Below are 20712 nucleotides of genomic sequence, written 5' to 3' on the forward strand. Positions count from 1 at the left end.
GCGGGGGGTAGCAGCGGGGAACAGGGGGGAGCCCTCTCTCTCTCCCCCCCACTCCCCGCTGCTACCCCCCACTCACCCACGGCGTCCCCCGAATCTTTTCGCCCGAGTACGGAAGTACTCGAAAATCGCGGCGCTCGGGCGAAAAAGGGGCGTGGCCGAGTAGGTTCGCTCATCTCTAACTACGATACCAAACTTATGTTTTTTTTGCTTTACTACTTTTATTTTTTTTCAAAGACATTTAATTTTTTTTTTACTATTTTCTGCCGCCATCTTCTGCACGCAATAACAGCTAGCCCAATATCAGTTGGGGTCCCGACCTCCACCAATCACCTATTGATGACCTCTCATAAATTAATATCACAAAAACCGAAGGAAAGATGCTAAACTTGTTGCAAAACTTTTTTTATTACAATCATTTACAGTCAGTGCAGCAGCAAAACTTTATTATCTTCAGGTAGCGACACAGTGGAGGAAGAACCAGGCAGACGGGGATCAGCGCTTGGAGAAGTCTCCACCTGTTATGAAAGCGCAAATCAGTTCATTGTCCATAAGGGCGGAATCCATATATCAGTGACTACTAGAGAGGCTTAATACAATGGCAATCAGTCCAGGTAATGATGACAACTTAAAGGGCCACTCCAGTGATTTTTTTTCTTCATTCATGATGTAGCTATCCCCCCAGTATATTTAAGTGAGCTAGTGTTAGCTTGGTTAGTTATTACTTTCCATCCGAATCTCACGGCCTTTTTTTCCTCTGGTGGTCATGTGATCTCTGTTCTGACGAGCTCTGATTGGGGTTATGATTAGAGATGAGCGAGCATACTCTGTAAGGCGAGTAACTGCTGGCTCGTCCCTGAAGATTCTTTGGGGCCCTGGGGGGTGGCAGGGGGAGAGTGTGGATGACAGGCGTCCACACCACCAGTCCAAGGGGGCATTATATTAAATCCAATACATGCTGGTAGCATCTTCGTGGGATACAGGGAGAGCGTTAGGGGGGAGAGCCTGCAGGGAAAGAGTACCTCAGTCGTATAAACACAATGGGATAATATTGTAAAAAGCCCACGCTCCTGGTGATTGGATAAGCAAAAACGTGAATTATTTGGGTGCACTTACGTTGTAGAGGAGTCCTGTTCCAGATAGGACTCCTCTAAATCCAGGTGGGTTCTCAGTAGTCCAGAAGACTTCTTGGTCACGCCAGGAGCACGCAGCCCACCGGTCATGTGGTGTCCGTCTGGAAAGTTGTCACTTGACTGTGTTACATGACGCTGGCCAGTCTGGGGAATGCCAAGTGGCCAGCGTCATGTAACCTTGTCATGTGAGAACTCTCCAGATGGATAGCACAAGCGCCGCAGGAGTGGCTGCAGGCCGAGATAACGTGGCAGCGGTCATGTGACTGTTGTGTCGTGTGTGCGGCCACGTTACCTGCACTAATGCGGGTTCACCCGAAGGGAGATTTAAGTAAAGTGGACGGGGTAACCCCGTCATACAATGGGATTCCCCTTGTATAGCCCATAGGTGGACTTATGAAGTCTCCGCCTTCCTCTTACCTCCCCCTATCCTCCTCCCTCTTCCCCCTCCTCATAGCTAATTAGACTGCCACTATATATACTACATGCCGAATCAATCAGTTATGCTTGAAAAAGAATGTATCTATACACACCTTCGAAACGCGTTGCATATTGCACTCGTCTATACCATGTTTTATGAATACTTTGCTACTCTTCAATAAAAGCTCTATGTACTAAAATTACACAAGACGTCTTCTGAACTACTGAGGACCCACCTGGATTTAGAGGTGTCCTATCTGGAACAGGACTCCTCTAAGAAGTAAGTGCACCCATATAATTCACGTTTTTGCTTATCCAATCACCAGGAGCTCAGGGTTTTCACTATATTATCCCATTGGGTAGTACAGGGGCATATAGACACTCCTATGGCAAATAGGGCCCCTTTATGATCGTTCAGGTTCTCACTGGATAGCAGGAATCTAAATAATCATTCAGTGTAAATGCAGACAGCGACTGAATGACGAATGATAACTCATCTATCGTTCAGTTTCTGCAGGCACAAAAATCAAATGACGATCTGCCTGTGTAAATAGGCTGTCATTCATTTATGTTATAACTGTGAATGGAGGCGGGCAATCAAAGCAATCTACAGCCTGCTCCGCCTCCATTCACTGAGCTTGGATGACTGTCAGGCGCTGAAGCGCTCAACGGTAGTCATGTGTAAAAGGACTCTTACTGATGATGATCTCACAGCTCTTGTTACACAGTTATAATAGAGGAGATCACAGCTCATCCTCCTGACTGTATACTTATGGTCTGTAGCTTATTTAGGGGACTATAGAAGGTAATGCTAATTAAATTGTTCCCCCCCAGCAGGTAAAAATGGTATAGCCTCAGCTACTGATATGCTGATGCATCATGAGATAGATGTGAAACCAAAAAAAAATCTAACCATCAAGATGGTGCCTAATAAGCACCAAGAGGCTGCACTGCAAGGAAGTTGCTGCAATCACCCAGAAGAGACCTCAAGAGTGTGACAGGGAATCAGGTGCAGAGACAGTGATGGGTAAATGTGTTTTCACCAGAGTGGCCCTTTAAAAAAATGGATGATAATACACTGAATGATCACTGCATTAGGAACACCTACTTAATAATGGATTGGTCCACCTTTTTGAATTATCACATCTTTCAGATGTCGGGGAACAGAGTCCACAAGATGGTCAACATCCTCCATACTCAACTCTCCCCATGCCTGCCGCAGTAGCTCCGTCACTTGGTGCACATTTTGCGGATAAGTGGGAGCAGATCTTACAGCCCTGAAGAATTCAGATCCCTAGTGAACCGAGCTTGACAACATGGAGTGTTTTTCTGTTGGAAGATGGCACTGTGGTCAGGGAAGACTTCCTTAAAGGGGTTGTCTCGCGGCAGCAAGTGGGGTTAAGCACTTCTGTATGGCCATATTAATGCACTTTGTAATATACATCGTGCATTAAATATGAGCCATACAGAAGTTATACACTTACCTGCTCCGTTGGTGGCGTCCTCGTTTCCATGGTGCCGTCTAACGCTGTCTTCTCCTTCCATTTAGACGCGCTTGCGCTGTGCGGTCTTCTGCTGTGTTCAATGGAGCCGCTCCGGCGTGCTCGCGCCGCCAAGGTCTTCTGCGCATGCGCAGACCAGCTCTCCGGCGCGAGCACGCCGGAGCAGCTCCATTGAACACAGCAGAAGACCGCACAGCGCAAGTGCGTCTAAATGGAAGGAGAAGACAGCGTTAGACGGCACCATGGAGACGAGGACGCCAGCAACGGAGCAGGTAAGTGTATAACTTCTGTATGGCTCATATTTAATGCACGATGTATATTACAAAGTGCATTAATATGGCCATACAGAAGTGCTTAACCCCACTTGCTGCCGCGAGACAACCCCTTTAAGATATGGGTGCAGATGGTCACCTGACAGGTTCTTGTAGCTTTCACCAGGATTGTGGTATGATGACCAACAGTCCTAGGCCATGCCAGAAAAACGCTCCCCAGACCATGACATAACCACGACCATTCTGTTGAAACCCAATGGTGCACCCACAGGATATAGTTTCATGTTGTTTATGCCAGATACGGACCCGGCCATTTGTATGGTTCAGCACTTAATAAGGCATATCACTCCAGATGACCTTCTGCCATGTGTCCAAGGGCCACTGACATCTTTCTTGGACTCGTGAGGTGTTGTTGGCAATGACACTGGGTCATCAGTCTCTCCCTTGTCGGTCTTCGGTTATTGAACTTCAAGAGACTCAAGGTATGCCATATAGTCATTGGGGAAATTTGTCTAACTTCCCTCCTGTTGTACTGCTGAGTCAGTTGGTCCAGTGTGGCATATCATTGCTGAGATACGAGATGAGCCACCCAACGTGTGCCTCTAGGTTCAACCACACGTATCTTGCCGATGTGATCTTCTGTAAGTCTTCTGTCCATGGTTCAACCTATTTTGGTACACTTTTGATGCTGCGGTTAGGGAACAGTCAACAAGTGTGACCATTTCAGAAATACTGGCACCACACCTCTAGGTACCAACAATCTGCCTGTCAAAGTCACTCAAGTAACCACCTTTATCCATGACTGTCTCCTGCTGTGCAGAGGAGAGGTCAGCACATTATCTGAGAGCAGATCGTGGTGTGCCATCACGTGGTACCGTGTTACTGATCACTAGGTCAGGAACGCTATCTTTTCTCCTTAGGGAGAGCACCTAGAAGGTGAGTGAGCGAGGAGACTTATAAGACCATTCATGCTCCTCTGGGTAATATGCAAATAAGGGAGATGGAAAAATGCCTCTGCAGCACCACCTATTGGAAGGCAGCATTCCTGCAAGTCAGTGTTAGACTCTTTATACAAGCCTTGTAACAATGACACAAGATGTCACATGCCAGCTGTTCCTAATGTAATGATCATCCAGTGTAAATAATAAGAGGTTAATGGATTAGAATGACTAAGACCCAACAATAGAGGATAACCAGAAAATGAAAATTGAGATAAAGATTAGAGATGAGCGAGCGTACTCGTCTGAGCTTGATGCTCGTTCGAGTATTAGGGTACTCGAGATGTTCGTTACTCGAGACGCGCACCACGAGGTGTTCGAGTCACTTCCATTTTCTTCCCAGAAAATCTTGCGCCGTTTTCTGGCCAATAAAAACACAGGGAAGGCATTACAACTTCCTCCTGTGAAGTTCCAGCCCTATCCCCCTGCAGTGAGTGGCTGGGGAGATCAGGTGACACCCGAGTATCTAAACTAGGGCCGGCCACGGCTCGCCACAGATGCACGCTGAGAGACATTAGGGAAAGTGCCGTCCTGCTGTAGGTGCTATAGGGAGAGTGGTAGGCTGTTATATTCGTCTTCAAGAACCCCAACGGTCCTTCTTAGGGCCACATCTGACCGTGTACAGTACTGTTGAGGCTGCTTTTAGCAGTTTTGCAAATTGTTTTTTTGTATATCCGGTGTGCAGACCATAGCGTCCTCAGTCTGCAGTCATTTTACTGAGTATAGGGGCAGTACTGCTGAGGCAGGGACAGTGGTACATGGAAAGAGATATACTGGCTATATAGGCAGTGGGCTTTTTCAAAAAAATTGGAAAAAAAAATATTTGGGCTGCCTGTGACCGTGTTCAGTTTACTGCGTGTCTGCTGGGGGTAGTAGTCGCTCATTAATACCCAGCTAGATGTTACTGCAGCCTTGCGCATAATTTTTTCTGGCTGCACTGTGCTTTCAATAACCACAGTCATCCTCCAACAGGGAAATCCATATACAGGCTATATAGGCAGTGGGCTTTTTCCCAAAAATTGGAAAAAAATACTTTATTTGGGCTGCCTGTGACCGTCTTCAGTTTACTGCGTGTGTGCTGGGGGTAGTAGTCGCTCATTATTACCCAGCTAAGCCTGTGACCGTCTACAGTTTACTGCGTGTCTGCTGGGGGTAGTAGTCGCTCATTATTACCCAGCTAAGCCTGTGACCGTCTACAGTTTACTGCGTGTCTGCTGGGGGTAGTAGTCGCTCATTATTACCCAGCTAAGCGTTACAGCAGGCTTGTGCCTAATTGTTTCCTGGCTCTGCTGTGTCCGTTACATGATCCCCCTACACTGTGCTCCCCCTATACTGCTGCTTTGGAATTGTTACTGGGGCCTGTCTAGACTGCAACTACTACTGAAATGGAACTAATACTGTGCTCCCCCTATACTGCTGCTTAGGAATTGTTACCGGGGCCTGTCTTGACTGCTACCATTACTGAAATGGGCGGTTGGGCAGCATGTTACCCAGGAGAAGTGGCAGCGGAGTGTCATCCAGGCAGTGATTGTGCTTTGTTGTAGCTAGTGTGGTGCTTAGCTAAGGTATCCATTGCTAATGAGGGTTTTTCAGAAGTATAAATTGTTGGAAGGGGGGGGGGGGGAGCACTCTTGCCGCTATTGTGGCTTAATAGTGGGACCTGGGAACTTGAGATGCAGCCCAACATGTAGCCCCTCGCCTGCCCTATCCGTTTCTGTGTCTTTCCCATCACTTTCTTGAATTTCCCAGATTTTCACAAATGAAAACCTTAGCGAGCATCGGCGATATACAAAAATGCTCGGGTCGCCCATTGACTTCAATGGGGTTCGTTACTCGAAACGAACCCTCGAGCATCGCAGGAAGTTCGACTCGAGTAACGAGCACCCGAGCATTTTGGTGCTTGCTCATCTTTAATAAAGACCTATGATCAGTGATCAATGTTCGCACGGTGTCTCCAGCCTGCAGGTGAAAGCGTATTTATGGATATTCACCCTGACAGCTGGTGCACTCGCAACTGTGAATCACCGGAAGAACAACAGTCTCTTCTTCCCCATCATTACACTGGAGGTTCAGGATCTTTACTGGGCTCTCAGGGTCCAGTCTGTAGCTACAGCAGTCACACATGGTCTGGAGGTAGGGTTCCTGCAGAGACATTGAGGCACGGTAGTCATAGTGTAGCGTGCGCCATATTCTCCAACAGCACACAATGAATGAGAAACACAAGTGATCCCCAACCACCCAGTTATCATGCTTGTAGTCCATGAGTTTACCCTTGATCTTCAAACCCCATCTGTGATCTTTTACCTCTGCAAGGACATTGGTCCAGGACAAGCACTGGCCACGACAGAAGCGGACCTCCACATTCTCCAGGTAGCAGCCACCCTTGGAGATGTTCCGGATCTCTGTGTGGAGTTTGCAGACCGGGGAGCTGTCTGTAGAGAGAAAACTCCGTATAGTACAAAGGTCTATTACAGGGAGGGGTTATGACCCCAATATTCCCATAAACTATATACACTCATTAGGTTCCCACTGGTGGAGCCCTCCAAAGTCCTTGCCCTTCACTGACTCTTAATAGCAGATTACCAGGTTCACGAACCACGAGATCAGCTATGATTAACTTTAACAGTTGTGACTACACAGTGACGATATGAAAAAAACAGTATATGTCTGCGAAATACATAGGACACTAACATAACCCCTATAGACTCATATTATAGCATCATAGACGTCCCTACCTGTTATCAGTCTGCGGCACACAGGGCAGCATTCTCCAGGCTCATGCACTTTCACATCCCCCTGTCACATACAAACTGCTTATTACAGAGAGATATCAAACCCCAAGTATCAGACTAAACTATGACATTACCAGAGCATAACTGTAATATAATAATCCCAGTGTGATACAGTAATCCATCATTATCCCAGTATCAGAATGATATAATAATCCCATCATTACTAAGATATCAATGTAATAGAATAATCCTATCATTACCCCAGTATCAATATGATAAAATAATCTGGTCATTGACCAGATATTAATGTGATAGAATAAGGGAGGGAAGGGACTTGTTACTGTATAGCACCAACTTATTCCGCAGGGCTTTCAAGTAATTTATTTATTGATGAGCTCGGAAGGATGGAAGGCTGAGTCAACCTTGAACTGGCTATCTGAATCATGCGGGAATTGAACCTGAATCCTTCAGCCCAGTATCACTGACCTCAGAAGGATGGAAGGCTGAATCAACCTTGAGCTGGCTACCTGAATCATGTGGGATTGAACCTGTAACCTTCAGGTCGTGAGCAGGAGTTTAGGACTGCATACTGCTGCCTTAACACTTCTGCGCCACATGAGACCCCATATAATCCATTATTAGCCCAGTATCAGTCTGATATAATAATCCCATTATTACCCAGATATCGATGTGATACAGTAATCCATCATTTCCCCAGTATCAGTATGATATAATAATCCCATCACTACTTCCCCAGTATTGGCGTGATTCAATACTTCATCATTATCCCAGGATCAGTGTGATGTAATAATCCCAGTATCTTGTCCTTACCTCATTACAATGGAGCGGTGGACACTGGGTGGCGCAGACTCCTATTCCATTCACACAGCGGCATATGTGACACTCGTCCTGCCAGTCTTCTCCGGACTATACAAAATTCAATGCATAATTATGGATTAGTTTCAGTGTGAATCTACATTAGAATGGGAAAATCAAGTGAATCTGAGCCTGGTTATCAATGCTAGACTAGCCGGGGCCAGTATTTCATAAACTTCCAACCTTGTTGAGTTTTCTCATTCAATGGTGTTAAAAATATATGGAGAATGGTCTGATGGAGGATAAAGATCCAGAAAGAGGGAATCCTATGGATGTAAACAACTCATGGAAAAAAGGGGTCAGAGGAGGATGTTAACAATTGTTCGGACAAATGAGAGGTGCGCAGTCAAGAAAATTGCAGCTAAACATAGCACTGGTGCGCTAACTAATGGGTCTAAATACACAACTTGTCATTCCCTAGCACGGAAGAACTAGAACAGCAGATAACTAGAGATAAGTGAGCGTACTCGCTATGGCAAACCACTCGAGCGAGTAGTGCCTTATGCGAGTACCTGCCCGCTCGTCTCAAATATTCGGGTGCTGGCGGGCGGCGGGGAGCAGCAGGGGAGAGCGGGGAGGAACAGGGGGGGGGGGGGGGAGATCTCTCTCTCACTCTCTCCCCCCCGTTCTCCCCTGCTCACTCCCGCAACTCACCGCCCTCCCCCGCCGGCACCCGAATCTTTTGAGACGAGCGGGCAGGTACTCACTCGAGTAGTTTGCCTTAGCGAGTACGCTCACTCACCTTTATAGATAACCAGTTCAAGTGTCATTGCTGTCTAAAGCCCCATTTAGACACATAGATTATTGCTCAAAATTGTAATAACGATAAAAGTGAGCAATGGTTTTGCTTTTAAAGACGGACGTTTTTTTCCTAACGAAAATCGACGGAAAATGTCGGGCTTTTCAGTCGTTGTATTATCGTTGTGTAATGTTTGCATTGAGAACTACCCTAAAATCGCTGAACGACTGAATGATATCATTTTGACCAAACAAAAAGCAAACAGCCGAATGACAGATTTTAAGCGGACTGAAAGACGAACAATGAGCTAATCTGTAATGAAAACTGCACGACGGGCGCAAGATGGACACAATGATTATCGCTTAAACAATGGCTTTTGAGCGAATTTCGAGCAATAATTGCGTCTAAAAGGGCCTTTAGAACAGAGCACAAAAATTGGATCACTGAGCAGTAGAAAAACACGGCCTGGTCAGAAAAATCCAGATTCTGTTGCAGTAGAAGGGTCAGAAGTTAGTAGAAGCAGCATGAATCGATAAACCCTTCCCGTCAGGTGTCAGCATGAATCGATGAACCCTTCCCGTCAGGTGTCAGCATGAATCGATGAACCCTTCCTGTCAGGTGTCAGCATGAATCGATGAACCCTTCCTGTCAGGTGTCAGCATGAATCGATGAACCCTTCCCGTCAGGTGTCAGCATGAATCGATGAACCCTTCCCGTCAGGTGTCAGCATGAATCGATGAACCCTTCCCGTCAGGTGTCAGCATGAATCGATGAACCCTTCCCGTCAGGTGTCAGCATGAATCGATGAACCCTTCCCGTCAGGTGTCAGCATGAATCGATGAACCCTTCCCGTCAGGTGTCAGCATGAATTGATGAACCCTTCCCGTCAGGTGTCAGCATGAATTGATGAACCCTTCCCGTCAGGTGTCAGCATGAATTGATGAACGCTTCCCGTCAGGTGTCAGCATGAATCGATGAACCCTTCCCGTCAGGTGTCAGCATGAATCGATGAACCCTTCCCGTCAGGTGTCAGCATGAATCGATGAACCCTTCCCGTCAGGTGTCAGCATGAATCCTTGAACTCTTCCTGTCAGGTGTCAGCATGAATCGATGAACCTTTCCTGTCAAGTGTCAGCATGAATCGATGAACCCTTCCTGTCAGGTGTCAGCATGAAATCAATAAACCCTTCCCGTCAGGTGTCAACAGTTCAGGCTGATGGAAGTGAAGTAATGGTGTGGGGAATGTCTTCTTGGCACAACTTGGGTTCTCTGATATTTGTGAATGGAGCTGAAATCAATTATACCGGTTCTGAAGACTAAGGGAGGTCTAATGCGTTACTAGAGAGGTATCCCTAATAAAGTGGAGATTTAGTGTACTTGTACATCACTGAGCATATGAGTGGTTATGTTACTACTGGTTACTCACCTGATACAGCTGTTCTCCATGCTCACACTCGCAGTGTTCCACGCTGACACACATCCCACTGCTGTTGCGGTACCTCCCTGTCTCGCACACACAGCTGCCTATGGCCCTAGAAGTGCAGTTCTTGCCCCTTTCTTCATAAACCTCCAGACAAGTCCGTTCACAGAAGTCTTCTTCAGAGAGTGGCTGCCTCCATCTTTCCCCAATGGGGCAATCTACACACAGGGTTGTCTCAAACAAATGTGCCAGGTATCCTGGGTGCAGTGTATTATATTAACTCCATTATTTTGGGGGAACTTACTGCAGTTGGGGAGCTCACACCTCTTCTGGCGGGTTGGGGTTCCATTACATTCCTCTCCGTCATACAGTCGCTGTCGTATCTGTAGTCGTTCTGAGGTTTGGACACCACTTCCACAGGTGACGGAACAGGAAGACCAAATGGACCACTCTGACCACTGACAGTCCACTGCAAGACAGACACACATCAATCACCACCCACGGGCGGGGGCAGCAGAGTGATGAGCACGCTACCACAGAGAGTCTCACCGTCACAGTCCTGAGAGGAGCAGATGAAGTTTCCCATGTGACAGGAGCTGCAGGAGAGAGGAGATATGTGTATTAAAGGCACATTACTCCTCACAGCACCTGCTCTGCCTCGTTTCTTATCCCTCCCTGCACCTGTTCTGTCCCGCCTCTTATCCCTCCCTGCACCTGTTCTGTCCTGCCTCTTATCCCTCTCTGCACCTGTTCTGTCCCGCCTCTTATCCCTCTCTGCACCTGTTCTGTCCTGCCTCTTATCCCTCCCTGCACCTGTTCTGTCCCACCTCTTATCCCTCCCTGCACCTGTTCTATCCCGCCTCCTATCCCAACCTGCACCTTTTCTGTCCAGCCTCTTATCCCTCCCTACACCTGTTCTGTCGCACCTCTTATTCCTCCCTGCACCTGTTCTGTCGTGCCTCTTATCCCTCCCTGCACCTGTTCTGTCCCACCTCTAAATGCTCTGCACTGCCTCATCCCTCACTACACCTGCTCTGCCCACCTCTTAGCCCTCAATGCCCACTTCATAGCCTTCCTTGCACCTTCTGTGCCACATCACTTAACCTTCCTTGTACCTGGTTTGCCTTGCCTCTCATCCCTACCCTGCACCATTTGTTTTCACTCCCTGCACCTGCCTCGCCTCTTATCAGTCCCTGAACTTGCTCTACCCCAATTTTTCTCCTTTTCTGTACCTTCCCTTTATCCGCATCTTATGCCTTTGCTGTGCTGTCCCTGCCTCTCCTCTCTCTCTGCCCTGCACCTACTGCCTCCCTGTCCACCTCTTATCCCTCCCCACACTTGCTCTGTCCTGCCTCTTTTTCCTCCCTGCACTTGCTCTGCCTTGCCTCTTATAGTTCCCAGCTCCTGGTCCCCTTGCCTCTTATCTTCCTTAACACTTGGTCTGCCCCACCTCTTATCCCTCCCTGTGCCTGCTCTGCTTCTTCCCTACCTCTCCTTTCTTCTTGCTCCACCGCTTCTCACTCCTAGCATTTGCTTTGCACTACTTCTTATCCCTCTATGCACCTGCTCTAACTCGCGTCTTATCCCTCCATGCACCTGCTCTGACTCGCATCTTATCCATCCATGCACCTGCTCTGACTCGCCTCTTATCCCTTCCTGCAACTACTCTGCTTTACCCCTTATCCTGCCTTGTCTCTAATCCCTGCATATCCCATCTGTCCTCCCTTCGGTACTGGTGTATCTTGTCTCCACTGGAACTAGGGGTGGAGTAGGGAGTTTGTCCTGCTGGAGCTATATGTAACGCCCACAGTGTGGAATTGGCTAAGTGCACGGCGGCTGAAGTCGGCAGACGGGACGACAGATCCCAGTGCTGGAGATTGACAGCGGTAGAATGCAGGGGACCGGGACACCGACAACGTTGCCAGAGGATCGGGTTGGCGGCTGTGGAAATTGACAGCGGGAGAATGCAGAGGACTGCCACACAGACAGCATTGCCAGCAGACCAGGTTGCCGGGCAGGTAGACTAAGAGCGGGGGAATGCAGCGGAGGTGGCGGCCGGGCCGGTGGTGGGAACCTGACAGCGCCGAAGCTGGGAGGGGAGAAGGTCGCCAGGAGGAGTATGACAGCGGGGCAAGCAGCACAGCTCCGTCACCCTTTCCCTCCACGGTGCTAACGGTGCTAATGCTGCTCCTGCTCCTGTCCTACACTGTCACACCCAGGGGCACTGCAGGGAGGCCGAGGGCATGGCACAGCCAAGACACGAGCCGAGGCAATCAGCAGCTGTGGGCATACCCTACACCTCCCACAGTAGAATCCAATGTTTTCACCCATTTTTGTGGTGGAGACAAGATACACCAGTACCGCTTCCTTCCTGCACCCTCATACCCTGCTTCTTCTACCTCCCTGCCTCACCACTTATTCCTCCCTGAACTTGCTGTGCTCTGCCTCTTATACTCTCCCTGCACCTGCTCTGAATTGTCGGTTATACCTCTCTGCATGTACTCTACCCTGCCTCTTACCCTTCCCTGTACCTGTTCTGCCCCACTTCTTATCCATTACTGCATCCTCTTTGCTTTACCTCTTCCCGGTACTTGCTCTGCATCACTTCTTATCCCTCCCTGCACCTGCTCTGACTGGCCCCCTATACCTCCTTGCACCATCTCTGCCCCACCTCTTCTCCCTCCTTGCCCCGAGTCTTATTCCTCTCTGCACTTGCTCTGCCTTGCTTCTTAACCCCCCCCCCCTGCCCTTTCTTCCTTCCTTCACCCTCCCTACCCGCCTCTTACCAGTTATTACACTGGTAATGTATGATTGTGCCTGCTGGGTATTCTGTTGTTCTTTCTTCCACAGTGAGATTCGTTGTCCAGAGTAGCCCTGACACTGATGGTAGGACACAGGGGCAATCATCCGGGGTCACACACCTCTCACCCTGCAGAACCTGGAGATAAGATCCCTGGTATTAGAGCAGCTGCAGGTGAGAAGACGACGAGTAAACCACTGCCGCCAATAGCAGCTTGATAAGTTAGGTCCACGGCATCCATCACTGCCATATACATTAAATAAATTAAAATTATATATATATATATATATATATATATATATATATATATATATATATATATATGAGTTAGTACTCTGATGTTAAATTGCAAGTCCCAGTATGTTCTGACTCTGCAGCTTTCACGTCATGTTGGGGCTTGTAGTTCTACAACTGCTGACGTGCCAACCCCCATTTATAGGACGGATTGCACACTGCTGCCCACTTCCGCTGGGGCGATCACATAATCGTGCACTGCTTCCAGACGCTCGGTACATTCACATCTCACTTATCATTGAGGAGTATGGACATCTGCCATCCGCCATGCCGGAATAACGAGCGGTGTCTCCTCCCAGGATTCCTGGCACCTGCTGATCTATACATCTACAGATACCGACACCTCAAGCACCCCCATGTACCGGGGTCCTCACAGTCACCCACCTTTCCTAAGGGGCAAGAGCAACCCGGTTCACAGGCCTCGCTGACACACGGGGTTTCGGGTCGGAGGTCAGCACAGGTGCGGGGACAAGAACCGGCACAACGGCTGAAGACCTGATCCCCAGGACAAGCTGTGGGAGAGCAGAGAATGCGATAGAATTAGGGCAGGAGAGGATCACGGCGTACAACCGTATGACTTATGTACTACAGTATATACTGATCCCTATACAGTCTGGTATACGGATTCATGTAGTGTACTTGTTAATTATCTACATACTGTACACAGTCCAAGATACTGATTTATATACTATTCTATAGTGTACTCTATGATGCTCTACATATTGTACTATATACTGAGCTATATACTGTACTCTATAGTCTTATATTCCAATCTATACACAGTCCCATGGTATATACGCATATTGTATTATAGAGTAATCTACAGTATATACTTTTCTCTATGCTGTACTGTGTATTGAGCTACATACTGATCTATATGCTGTACTATACACCATGTTGTATTCAGTAGTGATCTATATACTGTACTCCATATAGTCCTATGCGCTCGCCTACATACTGCACTCTATACTGATCTCTATATTGTACTCTACACATTTCTATATACTGGTCTATGTACGGTGATTTATACTGTCAAATATAATGTACTCTACAATATACTGAACTACATATTAAGTTATATATACTATACTCATTTATATACTGCACTACAATATCTACATATCTACACTGTAATATATAAGTGGAGCTATGGTATATTATATACTATCCTATAGAATAATTGATATACTGATCTATATACTATATACCGAGTTATACTATTACTATTTCACAGTACTATATAATATGGAGCTATATTACTATATATACTAATCTATACGCTGCTCTCTCTACTGTGGTGTATAATTTGGAACTATGTTACATACTGTACTATATTGTCAGCTGTACGTGCCGTGTCTATATCTTAAAATATGCAATTAACCATTATACATAAGTTCAATTCCATATACTGACTATATCATTTATGCTATATATATGAACTCTACCGTATAACATACAGCTATATGCAGTACTGGATCATGTAATCTTACAGCCCCATGCACAGAGTGAAGGTCATATATACAGCGTATCTAAGCTGTTTGGGGGCCACGTTGTGCCCCATCCTGCTTACCCCCCACTATCCCTCGCCCCTCATCATTTGTACCCTACGTGAATATAGTAGACACAGAGTAACAATAAAGTATTAGATGGCACAGGAAACGGAAGGGGGGATATATTTCTGGGGACCTTTTTGTACCTGGGGTACAGTTGTGGGAGTTACAGATGCGGTGGAGGGACAGGGGCACAGGGCACGGTCGCCCACCAGGATCCGCAGCTATCAGGACAGTCCGATTCCGTTCAGATACCCCTCCACCACAGCTGACGCTGCACTCGCTCCACTCCGACCAGTCACTCAGCACACAGTCCGCTGGAGGAAAGAGGAGGTTGTAGAGGGAAGAAGTCAGCGCAACGTACACAGCAACGACCAGAGCGATGCAGAGACCTGAGCCCAGAGATACCAAGATGATATAGGGAATATTACATGACCCATTACCTGGACATGCTGAGCTGTTACATTCCTCCCGCTTGTGGGTTTCATTAGCACAGGTGACTCCGCTTGGATCTCCATCTGTGCAGGTGCGATTCCTCCACCTGTGGCCACCGCCACATGTAGCAGAGCAGGAGCTCCACTCGGACCACGGGCCATACACAGGACACAACAAGTCTGTGCAAGTGAAGGTCCCGTTCAAACAGGTGCTGAGGAGGGAGGACAGGGATGAATAGAGATGCACAAGTCACATCCAGAGCAGCCATACATCTTAGGGTATGTTTACATGTGGCGGAAATGCTGCGGAATATCTGCAACGGAAATTGCACTGCAAATTCTGCAGCTGAGTCAAAATCAGTTGCGTACCCACAGCTGATTTCAGTAGACACAGCGCTTCCTTCACCCGGTACCCGGTGGCTTGTACTGAGCACAGCGCCACTGGGCACCTCTGCATCACCTGACCAATGGACATCATGATCTTTCCTCATGTACATGCTAAACGTATGGAAAAAAGGCGATGTACATGGAGCCTTGCTTGAAAAGTCACAAGTGTTACATAGCGGCCACACACCTATCACCTACCAGGTATTACAGTCAATGCCCACTGTGCTTCCCGGCTCATACTCCACAGTGGCGTTAGATGTGGGCAGACTGCAACGACAGTCCATGATGGGGACGCACTTCTTATCCTGTAGAAGCCAGCCTTCGGGACAGCGACAACCTGAGACACAGAAGATGGAAGGAAGTTGACCAGGCAATCACCATAAGCATGAACATGAAACCATCACATTCTTAGTGGTCCGACACAAAAATGCTGCAGTTATTGGTGACATACTGGTTAATGTATTGTACCTGTGCGGCACTGGCCCTGCAGACACTCCACATGGTCCCACAGGTCGGCACAGGCACGTGGACACTGGTTGGCACACGCATTCTTGAAAGCCTTCCCTCGATCCTCACATTTCTCTCCTACAGTTAGGGTGGGACAAAAGGTGTCAGTAGAGGACATCCTGGAGCCCCAACAGCCTCAGGCTTGGCATCCCATGGACATACCTGGGCAGGCTGCCGTGTTACAGCTATCAGACTGGAACCTGGGACCCTGGCACAGTTGGTGGTCTACAGGGTGGTGGACATGACGCCATCGTGAGCGGAAGCCGCCACTGCAGGGCTCGCGGCAGGGACTCCACTCTCCCCACTGACTCCAGACACACAGATCTGTAGTGGAGGGAGAGGTGTTAAGTTACTGAGGGCCATCACCAGTGTCCATCATGTATGTAGGTGTGTGTATAATGGGGTGCATACTGTTACAGGTGGCATTATCAAGGCACAGTCTCTCCTGTGTCATCTCTCCAAAACATTGAGGGGAATCTCCTCTCCATAGAAATCCAGTCTGAACATTGAGACACAACCGATGTCTCTGCTGAACCGAGAAGAAAGTCATGGCCTCGGTGTCATTGTGAGGTGACGGGAGGCAGGGGCCACATGAAGACCATTCCGACCACTCACTGAGGGCAGCTTCACCTGTAGGTGATAAGATGGTGAAGATGTGAATCACGGAGGAAGTGTCATGCAGAATTTAATTGGTCTGAGATTCTTCAGCATCTTGGAAAAGAGACACCAGAATTTTGATGAACGCATTTTAAAACAAAATTTTGCACATTTTTTCAGTTTTTAACACTTTTCAAAATTGGTCATGGCTTAGTGGAAGAGGTGTGGCCTCTAAATAAATTTGTCTCATCTTATTTTGGCACACTCCAGATTAAGACCATCGGATGAAGTAGTGGTCTTAGTAAATTCCCCATTTGTGTTTGTTCCTTCTTTATGTACTTCTCTATGCGCTGAACATACAACATTGGTCAGGATAGCCACTTTTTAGAAAACTTACCCTGGCAGTTATTCCTGTTGCACTTCAGCTCCCCCTGCTGGCATGTGCTATAAAACACACAGGTATTAGTGAACACATGACATACCATCCCTTTTGTATTACTCCTACTTGTACATACTATATAAGTCACAAACTCATGCCAAATCTGCCATCATATCCAGTGAACTCACCATTCCCTGCACCCATCATGTACAATTTGCTCTGGAGTCAGGTATGTTGTCTTTGACTGGGAGATGTAGAGACAGCCGCAGTTTGAAGGGCGGACACATGCACCATCCTGCTCCAATAGGCCCTGAAGAGAGGAATGTTACCAACCACCAATAACTCAAGTAATCCAACTGTAGATGCCATCATCAACCCAACACCATGTGGTAGATTCTTCTTATCTGTTTTCATTTATCATTCCATTTGCATGTGACCATTATTGTCCTTCAAAATATGAGTCACCAAACAATGCACCTTCATTCTCGCGGAGTGATAGGGCTTCATCATTATTGAGGAATTTATCATCCCCCCATCACGGTGGAACGTTACCATCATCCCCCCAATCACTGCTCAGCCTCATCATCTCTTCATCATTGAGAAACATTATCCCCCAATCACTGAGGAACCTCATCACTATCTCCATCACTGAAGAATTCATCATCCCCCATCAGGAAGGAACCTCATCATCATTCCCCTATCACAGAGGAAACCCATCATCCCCCAGTCACTGAGGAACCTCATAATTTCCCCCCCTATCACTGAGGAACCTCATCATTTCCCACATCAGGAAGGAACCTTATCATCATTCCTTCATCATCGAAGAACTTTATCATCATTCCCTCATTATTGAGGAACATTATCATTCCTTCCATCACTTAGTAATCTTATCATCCCCTCCATCACCGAGGAGCCTCATTATCCCTTCCATCACTAAGGAAACTCATCACTATTGCCATCACTGAAGAATTCATCATTCCCCATCAGAAAGGAACCTCACCACTATTCCCCTATCACAGAGGAACCTGATCATCCCCCCCACATCACCGATGAACCTCATCATTCCCCCCCTATCACTGATAAACCTCATCATTCCCCACATCAGGAAGGAACTTCATCATCATTCAGGAACATTATCATTCCTTCCATCACTTACCGTAGTAATCTTATCATCCCCTCCATCACTGAGGAACCTCATCACTATTGCCATCACTGAAGAATTCATCATCCCCCATCAGGAAGGAACATCATCACTATTCCCCTATCACAGAGGAACCTCATCATCCCCCCCTTCCCCGTCACTGAGGAAACCTCATCATTCCCCACATCAGGAAGGAACTTCGTCATTCCTTCCATCACTTAGTAATCTTATCATCCCCTCCATCACTGAGGAACATCATTATCCCCTCCATCACTAAGAAACTTCATCATCCCCCATCACTAAAGGAACCTCATCACTATCCTATCCACGGCACTGAGGAAATTAATCACCCCTTATTAGGAAGGAACCTCATCAGGATTCCATCATCACTGAGGAACCTCATCATCCTCCCAACACTAAGGAAGCTTATCATCAACTTCATCATTGAGGAACTTAATCACCCCCTTTATTAAAGAACCTCATTTCCTCCACGATAAGAAACCTCATCATCCCCATCACTGAGGAAATTCAGTTCTTCATTTTGAATGTGTTTGGTTCAATAATCGCTCAGTGGTTAGCACTATCACCTTGCATCAAATTTGATGGGTTCAAATTTGACTATGGACTACATTTGCATAGACTTTGTATATTCTCCCTGAGTTTATGTGGGTTTTCCTCCCACAATCCAAAACATACTAACAGGTGAATTTAAAATGTCAGTGCTAGTAGGGGCAGGGAGCAAGGGGACCTGTGTACAGCACTGTGGAATATGTATGCACTATATAAATGAATTAAATAAATAGGAGGTTTTCCAGGCAGCACCTGCTATCACAGCCGGGATACCCCGGGGTCGGAGCGGAAGTCGCTGCTGTGACCCCTCTGTGTAGTGGCCAGCGCTCGTATTTGCAGCTGCAGCTCTCATTGAAATCAATGGGAGCTGCACTTGTAATTGCAGGCTGGGGTCCCATTGATTTCAATGAGAACTCTGCCTGCAATTATGAGCGCTGGCTACTACACAGGGGTCGGAGCAGTGCTTCTGCTTCACCGTCCTCTGTATGCTGGTGGGTGTTGCTTGGATAACCCCTTTAAGTTAGTGGATCCCTTCAATAAAGGTAATAGAGCCACTGGATTCCATTTGCTCACTGTGATAAAACTGCTGGATTCATTTAGTTACATTTATAACGCCCCCATTGTTTTCTATGGGACCGCTGAGACAGCGCCGCGATTTTCAAGCCGTGTCTGTTCTATTTTTGAGTGTTTAGCGCTCGTCATCATGAGGAAACGGCAGAAAAATGCGAGCGATATCCTATAGTCTGGTGCATAAAATACACGTTACATGCATATTTGCTCTGTACGGCGTATTACACGTATGAAAAAAAACATGCTAAATACTGAGCGAGCCCTTAGGCTGCATTCACAGGGGGCATTTTTCGTTGTGGTTTTCATGCAATTAAAATCTGCATCTAAAAACTACATGAATTTCTCTAACAATACATGCAGATTCTACACGGTAGGAGTGCAGTCGTTTCACACCATCTCAGACCTTATTTGACAGCTGGGCGATCTCGGGACCCTGTGTAGGATTTTGCTGGAGGACCAATTCGAAACCCAATTATTTTAACCATTGGAGTTCTGTTCAAGCTCAACATGGGGAGCCAGTGTCTATGGTGCCCAGGAAAACCACTGGCTCCTGTATATCTTGTGGTACTGCCAGTGATTGTAATATATCACTGCATCTACTGGGAGTGAAGAAGAGTAGGAGAGAAGAAACTGATCCATGTCAGCAGCGTTGGGTGGTGAAGTATAAAACTTTTTGGATCAACTTATAACTCCCTGACAGGGGGTATTGATGTTCCCCACTAAGAAGAGTTAGATGCAAGTCTCTGACCATCACTACTCACCAAGGGGCAGTAACAGCCAGGTTGGCACGTGGGTAAATCCTGACACCCATCTGATCTTTGCCTGGTGGAACATAGACTATTGCAGGGAGATCCACATGTGTTGAATATAAATGGAGCCGGACAGCTGGACTCTATAACACAGGAGAGGAAGGGTTAAATGTGTGTGTGTGTGTGTGTGTGTGTGTGTATGTGTATATATATATATATATATATATATATATATATATATATACACACACACACACACACACACACACACACACACACACACTGCAGACCCTGAGGCCACTGCCTGTCACCAGGTCCACCACAAAACATTATAATATCACTAGATTGATCTGACCATTCTCACCGGAGCACAGGGACGTGTTACATGGCTGAACTTCAGTCCCCGACTTATCACATTTGTCCCCAGGGCCCAGGGGCTCTCGATACCGGTGCTGGAGTAATGAGTGGCAGGAGCAGTCTGACCATGAACTCCATGGACCCCAAAAGCAAATCCCTGTCATAGAGAAGAAAACAACATGGTGTGCAAGAACTTGTATGTGACAACGGAGGTGGACACAAGACATGTATGACGGGAAACTAACAGTGATATAAAGTATATATACGAACGATGAGTGACATCACTACAAA

The 20712-nt window shown here is 47.1% G+C and overlaps 1 protein-coding gene across 1 annotated transcript in view; it reads right to left on the reverse strand.

Moving 5' to 3' along the window:
- Positions 1 to 425: 425 nt before the first annotated feature.
- LOC136586564 (SCO-spondin-like) overlaps positions 426 to 20712 on the reverse strand; it is a 100849-nt gene continuing 80562 nt past the window's right edge. The window contains exons 91-110 of the mRNA XM_066584700.1: positions 20420 to 20578; positions 20077 to 20207; positions 17223 to 17344; positions 17053 to 17099; positions 16470 to 16688; positions 16221 to 16382; positions 16020 to 16136; positions 15750 to 15888; positions 15174 to 15376; positions 14877 to 15047; positions 13565 to 13692; positions 12873 to 13024; positions 10636 to 10682; positions 10391 to 10555; positions 10093 to 10304; positions 7883 to 7978; positions 7055 to 7115; positions 6624 to 6751; positions 6311 to 6461; positions 426 to 515 (exon numbers count right to left, since the gene is read on the reverse strand). Of these exons, the coding sequence (XP_066440797.1) occupies positions 493 to 515; positions 6311 to 6461; positions 6624 to 6751; positions 7055 to 7115; positions 7883 to 7978; positions 10093 to 10304; positions 10391 to 10555; positions 10636 to 10682; positions 12873 to 13024; positions 13565 to 13692; positions 14877 to 15047; positions 15174 to 15376; positions 15750 to 15888; positions 16020 to 16136; positions 16221 to 16382; positions 16470 to 16688; positions 17053 to 17099; positions 17223 to 17344; positions 20077 to 20207; positions 20420 to 20578 (2633 nt within the window). The 3' untranslated portion in view covers positions 426 to 492. The remainder of the gene's footprint in view (positions 516 to 6310; positions 6462 to 6623; positions 6752 to 7054; positions 7116 to 7882; positions 7979 to 10092; positions 10305 to 10390; positions 10556 to 10635; positions 10683 to 12872; positions 13025 to 13564; positions 13693 to 14876; positions 15048 to 15173; positions 15377 to 15749; positions 15889 to 16019; positions 16137 to 16220; positions 16383 to 16469; positions 16689 to 17052; positions 17100 to 17222; positions 17345 to 20076; positions 20208 to 20419; positions 20579 to 20712) is intronic.

The sequence above is a fragment of the Eleutherodactylus coqui genome, chromosome 12 (genome assembly GCF_035609145.1).
Source record: "Eleutherodactylus coqui strain aEleCoq1 chromosome 12, aEleCoq1.hap1, whole genome shotgun sequence".
Taxonomy (NCBI): Eukaryota; Metazoa; Chordata; class Amphibia; order Anura; family Eleutherodactylidae; genus Eleutherodactylus; species Eleutherodactylus coqui.